At 38.5% G+C, this 12,125-nt stretch overlaps 1 protein-coding gene across 2 annotated transcripts in view; it reads left to right on the top strand.

Annotated features, from left to right (window-relative positions):
- The window catches only part of SPAG6 (sperm associated antigen 6), an 812,261-nt gene that overhangs the window by 244,558 nt on the left and 555,578 nt on the right, over nucleotides 1–12,125 (top strand). For both annotated transcript variants that reach the window (XM_044064563.1, XM_044064564.1), the window contains one exon: nucleotides 4,441–4,614. In XM_044064563.1, the coding sequence (XP_043920498.1) occupies nucleotides 4,441–4,614 (174 nt within the window). The remainder of the gene's footprint in view (nucleotides 1–4,440; nucleotides 4,615–12,125) is intronic.

The following is a 12,125-nucleotide window of genomic DNA, read 5'->3' as shown; positions in this document are numbered from 1 at the left end:
TCAATATAACTTTTTTAGACTGAGGAAAGTGTGGTCATTATTTCTCTGCTTTTCCTCACATTTAAACCTCAGAGGTGTACACAGAAGGTGACTGTGGTTTTTGTGGGGTTGTGACAGTATGATCAGTGATTCTTTAACTTCTTAAACAATCATACTTCAAAGTTATACACACAGCATTACTATAGCTTGTGTGGAGTCAGTGTACTGTCTAGGAGAAACAGGGTGAAAAACATGGTTGTGATTATTTTTTTCTCTTTTCTGACAATCAGTTATCAGAAGTGTATACAGTTGGCTTATTATTTTTAGATGTACTGTAGGGGTAAGGAGGCATATTGTGAATATACATCTCAAGAGTACAAGAAGGTATGAGAAAACAAAAGAAAACTAATCTGAATGGTGTGGTGATGCCAAGATGGGGGGGGGGGGGGGCAGTGGTCAGTGGTGGACCCATGGAGTCATTTTTTAGGGTTTCATTTCACCAAAGGCCAGTATCAAAATATTCAGTATTGCCAGGCACTGCCCATTTTAAGCACATTACACAGCTTAGCAACAAAGTTTACTTTCCATAAAACATTTTATAACATTGTAACATCTGGATAAGAGAAAAAAAAACATGCAAGATGCTTGGTTTTGTTAGATTCCTCGTATACGAAAATCCTTTTGATTGTATGTTTATTTACTACTATATCATATACCTGGTTGAATAATAGTGTTAAGCATGCCCTTGCAGACAAACTCCTGTAGCTGTTTAACTTAAATATAGCTACTGGATTTGTCCCAGATGAGAAGTGTGCTGCAGTGGTGACACTGGTGATGCCCTTCCATAAAGGTGGCCTTACAACTGACCTGGGTAGTTCAAGTTCTATCAGCCACAAAAGCTTTGTCTGCAAATCATGGGGTGTTTTGTATTTATCAACATAAACTGTGATATCAAGATTCTTGTTAGACTTGACCCCCAATACTTTGGCTTTGTGAAGGGTACATCCTGTCTATTTAACCTGGTAAACTGCTTTAAAAGGGTTACAGAGGCTGTACATAGTGGCTGTGCAGTGCACACATTATATCTTGACCTAGTGAAGTCCTTCAACACCATTTTCCGTACTAGCATCGTACAAAAAACTAATTGCTTTAAAAATTGACCCTGTTTGTGGTAAAATGGATAGCAAACTAGTTGAAAGACAGAGCCCATACAATGGGAATTGCAGATGTCTCGTCAGTAAATATTAAAGTGCTAAGTGGTGGCCTTCAGGGCTCAGTATTGGGACATTTCATTTTTCTATTTACTTCTCAGATCTCCAAGTGGACAGCCACGACCTCTGGCTAACAAAATTTGCAGATGACTGCAAACTGAAGGTTGTTGTTAAGTCACCCTGTGATAATCAAACTCTCCTGAATGAACTCTCCCTATAAATCCTTGAAGTACTAATAATGAGCTCAAACTAAATCCTAAAAAGTACCGTGTCACTTTTTGTTAGACAACCCCTTATCATACCGTCAAGTCAACACACTACTAGAAAATGAAAATATGGCCATCATGTGACAGTGGTTGCCAGGAAATCCATTTAGCCCACCTAATTGCCAAAGGAATATCCTAACAGTCTTAAGAAGTAAATAATTCCTTCTGTTTAGGATTGATCAGGACAATTTTTGAGTATAGTGCCCCTTTGGGTGTATCTCATTAATCATATCAAACAATTAGCAAGACCCAAAGGTTTATAACTAAAAAGATCAGAGGTCTAAAGTCCCTGAGCTGCCAAGCTATGCTGAAAGCTCTATCCCTCCATTCAATATCTTACTGATTTTTAAGGGGAGATATGTCTTGCTTGCTGCATCATTGGATACCCAGATGTCGTGGACCTCATGTTTCTCTGCAAGTTGAATATCTCCACCCATACTAGACTCAGGGTCCTAAATCTTCACAAATGAATAAATACAGCACAGTGGAGAAGAATGCATATAAGCCAGTACCTCCCAAATCTTTGGTATAAGCTTCCCCTACATATTAAGCAGTGCAGTTCACTATCTTCCTTAAAACATAAACTAGTGGCTCAATGGATATCAACAAATTTATTCTGGGTTTTACTGTATGGCCCTACTAGGGAAAGGAGGTAGTGTTCAAGGGAGGGCACTGGCAAGGTGTGAATGGTCATAAGATTTGTTGGTCATGGAGTATCTATGAATCTAAACAGTTTTTATGGCTTATTCCCATAGATTGTCAGGATATCTCTGCCTACTTCCATGATGATCCTGAAAAGCATAACGTGGGTATAAGAGAATGAATGAATAATTATATACAGCATAATGATTACTATACTGGAAGTCAGTGTAGCTCCAGTGAAATATACCTCTGTGGAAAATTCTGCCTAAAACAGCCTCTTAGAAAGAAGAACCAAAGCCTATCCTGATACTTAGTTGGTGAAAGACAATAAGCATGCAGGTCTTCTCCAACTTACAGAAATTAAGCTTTACTTGTAGAACATCCTCTCAACCGTACGAAGTATGTACATGAATGAATGTGATGTCTTTCTGCATTTGGCCAAATTGTTGTCTTTACTGCTGTTGATCCAGGGTCATGGCTGAAAAGGGTCAACAGACCAGCTCACTTACCTGGTAAACAAATATCAATCATTAAATAAATAAATACACTGTCCAGAATTTTACAGAGCATCCCCGGTTTTCCCTCATATTTTGCCTCATCCCTTGTAAAATGTATGATTTTCTGGCAAGTCACTCAGGATCATAACTCTCAACTGTCCAGTTTTTCAAGGAATGCCCAGATTATTACCTCTTGTTTTTGGTCTCTTCTTAAAAGAAATTGTAGTTTTCTGGCAAACCGTTAAGGATTGTATTCACTAAATAATGAGATACTTGAACTTGAGACTTCATATCCTTCGAAAAAATGCATGCTAATGCAAAATCTGTTGTTCTTGCAGCTGTATAAGTTTATAAGAGCAATATTTAATTAAAATAAGTCTTTTATTTTGGCCATTTAACCCACCTGTATTATTCTGGCTTTATCCAGAATTCTTAAGCAAAAGTTGAAGAGTATGCAGAGGATTACAGTAAGTCACTAATGCCAGACATTAAAGTTTTATACTTCTGTTGTTCAGAAAATGCAAATCTATGTAAAACCTGTTCAATTAAAATTTTAAATGAATGAGTAATGTTTTGAACCTTCATTTCCCTGTTATTTTTGGCTTTGCCCAAATTTCTTGACAAACGAAGATGTTTGGTATGCCTTAGAAACACTCTCATAGGTGTTTCCATGCTAACCATGAGCTTGGGCAGCCAGAAAAAGATGAGTTATTACTCAAATTGTCTTTTTCTGGTTGCCTGAGATTGAGATTAGCTCAGAAATTACAGTATGAATGTTTCTGTGTAAGCGCTACTCTGGCAGCAGTTTCATGGCACTTTGGGCAGCTGTTGAAAGTGAGGGGGCTCTAGCCCCCACCCTATGGTTCTGGCACCCATGTTTAACTTTTTTTCCTTATGAAGAGGAACAGCATTATTTCTCATGATACTTTGATTGTTCATTACTATTTAAAAACAAGCATGCAGATTGGACAGCCCAACCAGCATGCCTGCTTTAAATTGAGCATATACCAACAGAAAAAAATTCACCTCCTGAAGAATCATTGAGCATCTAGATTTTATATTGGCATATGCCGGGGGCAGCAAAATACAAGAAAATCAAACATGTTCTGCAAAACTAATTAAACTATTTCTTTCTTAAATAATGTCATTGTATAAAAGCAATAATCCATGAGTGTGCATGGGTGTTTAAGGATTTACTCACAGCTGGCTTCACTCTCATGATCGAATCGTACGAACTGTGGGTAAATCCTGATATACCCACACACAGACATTGATTATTGCTTAACAATTATGTTGTGCAGGAATCACTATCTGAGATTTACAGAACTACGACTGGTCTTGTCAGTTTCTTTCAGATCTTTTATGATTATTGCTTTTATTTGACTAGTACCTCCGCTTATCTGTGTTCATTTTTTTCTGTTGCATGTAGGTAGGTTGACCTTCATTCTTTAGACTGTTTATTCTGATATTAGGATGTTTCACTTTATTTGTACAGTATCCAGTTCCTCTATGCCTAACAATTCAAACTCATACAGAGACTTTAGAGAATAAAGAATACTGCAGTACTGTACTGTATTAGATATTAGTGTATTAAGCAACACAGTTTACTGTACCTTAACGTATAGAAATACATACATTATTATGCAGATTTATAAGTATATTTAACAAAAAATGATGTGTTGCAAATGTCTGTTTAATGATCTCTCTAGCGTGACATAAAAGTCCTTGTATATTAGTGCTCATAACCATATTAACAGAAATATTGAATGAATCAAGTCCTACAGAAGATCCACTTTTTGTGCTTTTGTCAGCAACTGTTTTTTTTCACTTTTGGTTTATTATTAGCGTCAAGTCTTTTCAGCTCTCAGTCAGATTGCAAAGCATTCTGTAGATTTGGCAGAAATGGTGGTTGAAGCAGAAATCTTTCCAGCTGTTCTCCCAAGTCTAAAGGACCCAGATGATTATGTCAAGAAAAATGTTGCAACTTTAATACGAGAGATTGCCAAACATACCCCTGAGGTAAGTTACAAGACAAGATAAGGATAGTGCCTGTGTTCAAAGATGTAACCATATGTTTTTAGTTAGAATACCCATGCTTATAATGTGGTGTGCAGTTCTAAAGTTGAAAACCAGCAACAGAAAAAAGAAAGTTGAACCAAGAAATTTGATTTTAAAAGGTATCCATTTATATGTACGATTATGAATGTTTAAGTGTCAGTTAATGCAGTATAAAGCAGCATAATGAAATATAAGGCACAATACATTCAGATATCTTATTTTCAAATGCATTTTTATAAATGCGTTACAGTAGTGTACCTTATGTTGTATGTCCTAATGAAGAATTAATAAAGAAGGATTCCCCTTTTGTATTTTAAATTTATCTTATATTAAATGTATGCCAGTATGCAACTTTTTTTCCCGTGTAGAAATATATATATATTCATAGGTTCATGCCCGAGGGAATTTATAAGCCTAGCCAGAGTGTGTCAGCTTTTGTCGCCCCATTGATTAATTAACTGAGCCTCTGTCAAGAAGAGCCAATGAAGTGATCCCAGGGGCGTATTTTCTGTTACCCATCCACTCGTCAAGGTTTCTCTTGACGAGTGTTAGTGAGGGTTTCTGCCTAATGTAGTTAGGAATTTTGTTCCAAAGTATGGGGAGTCTCTGTGACAGGAATCTATCCCTCCAGCATGTTCTATTTATTGTTGTGGCGAGGTGTAGCTCAGTAGAGTGAGTGGCTCGCAGTGACTTGGATTTCTTTAGGTGGAGTATGTCCATCAATTCTGAGTTGGACATGGCTTTGTAAGCCAGGCAGAGATCACCTATGAGTAAGCGATATGCCACTGAGTACAGCCGGAGTTTTTCCAGTCAGGCTGCATAGGACATATGTTTGAGGCCAGTAATCTTTTTGGTGAGGTACTTTTGTGGTCTTTCCAGCTTTTGGAAGTGTCTTGTGAGGTACATTCCAAATGGACCATTGTACTCTATGATGGGTCTGATGAGTGACGAGTAGAGGGGCACTATGACCTCTTTATTTCTAGATGCAAACCCTTTAGTAATTAGATGGGCTACATAGAAGGATTTCCTAACTACTTTGGCAATATGATTGTCAAAGGAGAGATTACTATCTACCTGGGTCCCCAGATCTCTTATTACCTCTTCTGTATTAAGGGGGGTGCCACCTGTGTGGTAATTCATGGGTGTTTTGTTTTTCCCAAACGGGATGACTATGCATTTTTTGGAATTTAGCTTGAGACCATGACTTTGACACCAGGTGTCCGTCTCAGTAAGGCCCTTTTGGAGAATGTCCGTGTCAGCCGGAGAGTCTATTATGGCTCCCAGTTTGCAGTCATCGGTGAACTTGGTTAGCCATAGTCCTCCTGTGTTTGCCTGTACTTCTGAGAAGTATATGCCGAACAGTAGGGGTCCCAGAACCGAGCCTTGTGGAACACCACTTGTAACTGGTTTAGAATCGAACCTGGAGCCCGCTACTCTTACCGTATGAGTTCTGTCTGTAAGCCAGTTGGCAACCCATCTCGTGACGTACACACACGCACACATTAGTATAGACCAACTTATTTAGAGCTGTTTAAAGATTGATTAATTACCTAATTGTTTAATTAAAATGGCATTGTAGCAAGTATAAATATCCGTACATCTTCCTGTGTAAACTTGTCTGAAGAAGTGCATGCATTGGCGTGCATGAAAGCGCTAACAAGTAAAAGGATTTTTTGCAGCATCGCCTTGGCGTTATTTGTTTTCTATCACTTCGGTTTTTCTTTCCATCTCGTGACGTAGAACTTAGAACACGTATCAGAGAGCATTTGTATTGTATCAAAACAAAGGATGATAAAAATGCCCTCTTTAAGCATTCGCAGGTGTGTGATGCTTTTTATAAATTTTTATTTTCTATTTTAGAAGTTTGTTACCAAGATTTGAGGGGAGGGGACTTCAAAAATGTTTTGCTACAAAAGGAAGCTGAATGGCAAATAAGACTGAAGGCAGATCATTTACCTGGTCTCAATGAGTCTATTAACATGAAATGTTTTTTAAAAAATCAAAAATTAAAAGTAAACAAGAGTAATGATTTAATTAGTTTACATATTTTATAAAGTAGTGCTGTTTGTATGTGTTTGCATATATTTATTTTTCTAATAGTGAGTGTATGGCTTTAAGTGGTAATTTATTAATCATAGTGTGTTAATTATTTTTGTATTTAAGGAGTTTGTATGATGAGTTACTTTATTCTGATGAAGTCTACGGATGAAAGCGGAAATAAAAAGGATCGTTACGCTATTTCTTGGTGTCATACTGTTACTTCGTTCTCTACTACAGCTGCTTTTTGCCTTTTTTGGTTTTTATTTGTCTACGTAGGCATTTATGTTCAGGTTGGTGACTTTTTCTATAATTCCCGAGTGGGGAATGGTGTCAGAAGCCTTGGCAAGGTCAAGGTAGGCTGTGTGAATCATCTTCCCCTCATCTATGGCCTTGGTGATTGTCTTGAAGAAGTCAACCAGGTTTAGTAGGCAAGATCTGCCCTTAACAAAGCCAAACTGGGTCAAGTCAAGTGTTTGGAGGTTCCCAATGTCTATGTTAATGAGTTCCATGATGATGCGCTCCATAGCCTTGCAGATCAGGCTAGTCAGGCTTATGGGGTGATAGTTACCTGAGTCAGTTGTGGCCCCTCCTTTGTGGAGCGGAATAACCGTTGCTGTGCACCCTTCTATGGGCATGTAGCCTGTGGAGAGGCTGAGGTTGAACAGTGTGTTTAGGTGGGGGGTTAGTTTGTTCTGTAGTTCGTGCAAGACGCAGTCTGGGACACCATCTGGCCCCACTGACACTGTGCTTTTGGCTTTTGAAAGGGCTGTTTTCACCTGTGCGTCTGTGATTTCTGGGACACTACACTTTTCCGGTATTGTTGTGGGCCCTTTTGGGGGTGAGAGGGGGGTGAAGTTTGCACTTAATCTATCTGCGAGGATGTTGGCAATATCAGTAGGTTCAGTATATTTTGTGCTATTTTGCACTAGCTCAGAGCATATCTGCAAGTTGCCACTTAGATTCTTGACATAGCTAAAAAAGGCTTTGTTGTTATCTTTCAAATCCCTGGCTATTTTTCTTTCAAAGTTAGCCTTGGATGATTTTATGAGGGACCTTAGTTTCTTACTGATACTGATCAGGGATGTCTTTCCTTCTTGGGATTTGCTTTTTTTCTGAACTAGTTTCCTCCTTCTATTGTATAGCCTGTTTATGGCAGGGGTCCACCAGACTGGTTTCCTTCTCTTAGGGGAGTGAGTCTTGGTTTTGCTAGGGATGGCATGATCCATGCATCCTTGTAGGTGCTCATAGAGTGCATTTGTAAAGGTTCCTGCATCTTGGACACTGTTATCCTTTAGCGTGGGAGCTGTGAAACTTACCACCTCTGTCTTAAGTAAGGTGAAGTTTGCTATAGAAAAGTTTTTCACTGTGGTTTCCTTGATTAGGGATGGTGGTGTGATGTGGACATCCAGAGTGATTAGTTTATGGTCTGATCTAACCAGTGACGGGTTGACCTCCGGTGCGGAACACCTGTCGCCCATGTTGGTGATGACCAGGTCCAATATGTTTTCACATCTGGTAGGGGAGTTTGCCAGCTGATCCAGGACATTTGAGTTGATAAATTCCAGGAAGCGCTGGACCTGGGAGTTTGTACTTGAGTAGTTTTCACAGTTAACGGTAGGGTAATTAAAATCGCACAACATCAAGGTGTTCAGTAGGACCTTCATGTTTTCCCAGTGTTTCCAGAAAGGCGGAGTGGTGGTCCTGGATCATGGAGGGTGATCTGTAGCAGGCCACAATTTGCATTGCAGATTTGCCCGATGTTAGTTGCACATGGATGATCTTAGAGGTGTAGGCATCCTTGATGAATATGGGGGTGGGTTTGACTTTTGAGCCTTGCCTAAAAAAGGCACTATGGGGGCAGCAAGAGCCTTGGCCAGTATTCGAAAGCCTAGGAGTGACAAGTGCAAGCCGTCTCTTGTGAAGCAATGAGGCTTGTCGAGCATGTTGTCCCAGGCTAACAGACACTGAAACCCTTTGAATGACACCAGAAGCTTAGCTAATTGTTGAAATTGATCATATTTTCTTTATACTGCGGTATCATTATTGGTGAGGGCAGGATGCTACTCAGTGTCATACCCATTTGGGCTACATGATCAGAGAGCTCTTCCATGTCTCTTTTCATGTAGTCCAGGGAGGTACGTTTCAGGTCATTCACACCAACATGAACAATGACAGAGTCATGTTTGTACTTGTTCTGGAGTGACCCGAGTGCTTGTGTTATGTGGTGGATTCTGGCTCCCAACAGGCAGCTAACAGGAACCTTCTGCTTGTCCAGCCTAGTGAGCAGGACATCAGTGTGCCTGACTATAGAGTCACCTATTACTAGTGTGTTAGGTATGTGATTTCGCCTTAAGGGCTGTGATTGTGCGGCACACTGATTTTGTGTTTTATGTGTTGTCTGGTTTGTGACAGGAGGTGCAGGTTTTTTGGGTGTCTGCTTTGGAGGTCTGTGATGCTTTTGCAGGTTTTTATTTAGAGCCTCCGAGTATGATTTTGTGTATTCATGTGTATTTTTTGGCAGTGCTGGTTTAGTATGTCTATGTGAGGCTGGAGGTGTGGTGCAAGTATTAACATTCTCCTCATGACTGCCTGTTCCAGTCTTGGATGGAGAGAGCTTAGCCTCCAATTTAGCTATATAATTGCATCTCTCTCATATGTTAATGTTTTGTGGTAGGAGGAGAGGGTTGTCTGTGTACATGAGGCAGTTGTAACATTGCCTCAAGGTACCCAGGTTCACCAGCTGGACTGGAGAGTATACCTGAAATTGCCTTTTAGTCATATTAGAAATATATAGAAAACAGTAGAAATATATATATAATACCAATAGCAATAATAGATTTGGAGACTCACTTTATAGTAGTACAGTGGCTAAAAAATGGAACATCCTCCCATTAGCATACAAAACACATCCTCTAAAGCCTCCTTTAAAAACCTCATCAGAGAACATCTAAAACAAAGTTGGCTGTGCTATGGCTGGTCCCCAGGCTAGAGCAATCTGACAAGGAACAGGCTGTGCTATGTCTGCTGCCCAGGCTAGAGCAATCAGACAAGGCACATATCCTATGCCCATCTTACTCTACTAAATTCTCACTCACACTCACATATACTGACCCCATCAAGTAATATATAATTTACTACTATTAAACCAAGACATTAGTACTACCACTGTTTTTAATACAAATGGTTATTCATGAAGCTATGTAATGATTCCCATTACTAATAAAGTTTTGCTTTCCTCTAATAGGTTATATTCATACTACTGCAAAAAATAATCTAATGTACTACGTATGTACTGAAATGTATTTCAAAACTTAACTGGAAACCATGGAATTGTTGCAATTATTCTTATTATTTAATAATTTTGTTCTCATTCCCTGTATTGTGTTGTCTTCTTACCACTGTAAACATGTGTCTATTGTAAATCTGTATGTATTGTATTGCTGTTTAAACACCTAAATGTTATCTGTAATTATCTTTCTTGTGGAGCTTTTCTCCCTGGGCTTCTGCTGAAAAAGGGCCTTTGGCCCAATCAGACCCCCTTGGTTAACAAATGTAAAATAAAATAAAATTAAATAAATATATATTTATTTTTCAAGATTTCAGACATTTCTTGAATATTGTTAACACATCTCTGGGTTATTTACATGCAAAATGTAAGGGCTCAGTAATACCATGGGAATGTAAGGCTAAGCTTTTTGAGACACTATTTATAGGTCAATAGCCTAGTAAGTAACTATGAGCTATGTTGCTATTAATATGACACAGAACTGGAGTGCATCTGGAGTCAATGTATATTTATTAATCATATAAGATTTACAAATAATTAATTTTTATAATGGCTCATAAAATCCCGTTATACTGTTTAACATCTGATCGTTTGCAGCTGGCACAGAAGGTTAAGGCTATGAACTGTGGTTCCTTTGGTATAGGGTTCAATTTCCTTAGACCTTGTTTCCCTACTGTGTGATCTTGAGCAAGTCACTTAACCAGGCATCTCTCCCGGGTTGCCCTTGAAAAGGGGCTGTGTGCCCAGTGAGCCTACTTAGTTAACAAATGGGTATTATTATTATTAGCAGTAGTAGTAGTAGTAGCAGTTTTGGAACATGTAACATACTAATTTACTCATCTTATTTACAGGATCATAGGTAGTATGTACTAGTCTAGCTGCCTTTGTGGGCCATTTTAAGCCTAGCCAATTTTCCTTTTTGTGGTCAAAATAACCTATCCCATTTGGTTACAGATTGGCCTTATCCATCCTGTGGTCGATAGTTATATATTACCCCTAATGAGAATAACTGGGATCATACCACAGGTAATTTGAGAGGACACATGCATGGGATAAAGCATTTAAGCGCTGCCTCTGTCCATTAGTAGTATGGGGACAGTCCTGGGGAAATTTTCTCTTTCTCATCCATAGATCTAAGTTGTACTTGAATATGGACAAGGATGAACTTTGTTTTATGTGGATGGGGAGTCTGTTCTAGAGCACTGGTATCCTCTGGGAGCTATACCAATCCCTGCAATCTGTTCCATTGATGTTGCAAAAGAGATTTAAATTCCCAGAACGAGTATTTGTGATGACATTTGACTTGCTGATGTGCAGTAAATCCATCAGTAATGGGTCAAGGATGCCTTGTATACCAGACACAGAACACCTTTTAGCAGTCTGTAGGATATTGAGTGTAGTGACAGGGCTTTGAGTTAGTCCATGTTGGACATGTTATCTTGGCCTTGTATCCTTTTAGTATGGTATCTCTTTGGGGGTTCCAGTTACTGCAGTTATTTATTTGACTTCAGTATGCACCATGCCCCCAATTTGTAGTAATAGTATATGTTTTTGGACATTTATAGAATTTCTAAGTCTGATTACTGAGTCCAATTCCTTTCAATATTCTAAGAGGAGTATTGTAAGATGTTGCCATCCATGATTTAATGGTTTAAAAGAGGTAATGGTTTCTATGACATAATGGATTGAAAATGTATTTTTCTCCCGGAGTTATTCTGATCTTACATGCAACCTGTGAATAATTTCTTACTTTTACTTTTACTATTACTGTTGTTATTTGCATTTTACTTCTATCTTTGAGATGTTTAGCTATATAACTGTTGCTTTGTTTCCAGAAAGTAGTTTCAAAATAAAACTAGGTATTCTTTTGTGGATAAATATGATACAAGCACTTTACATTCAGGTAATTTTCTTATATTGTGAAGGAATGGAGTTTACAACCTGAAAGAGATCTACAATCAACCGAAAAAAGTGATTGTATCAGAATGCAGACTATTACTTTCATTTTGGATCCTGAAGATATAGCTAGTGCATAAAAGTTTTTTCTGTCTTTGTTAATTGTTTTCTTTACTTCATCACAATTATTTTCAGGTTTCATTTTAGTTGTGTATTTATACATTAAACCTTTTTGTATATAATAATCTTT

This window comes from Protopterus annectens, chromosome 3.part0 (assembly GCF_019279795.1).
Source record: "Protopterus annectens isolate FY-2018-M chromosome 3.part0, PAN1.0, whole genome shotgun sequence".
In the NCBI taxonomy this organism is placed as follows: domain Eukaryota; kingdom Metazoa; phylum Chordata; order Ceratodontiformes; family Protopteridae; genus Protopterus; species Protopterus annectens.
The sequence above is the reverse complement of the archived record's forward strand: the minus strand, read 5'-3'. Positions and strand labels throughout refer to the sequence as shown.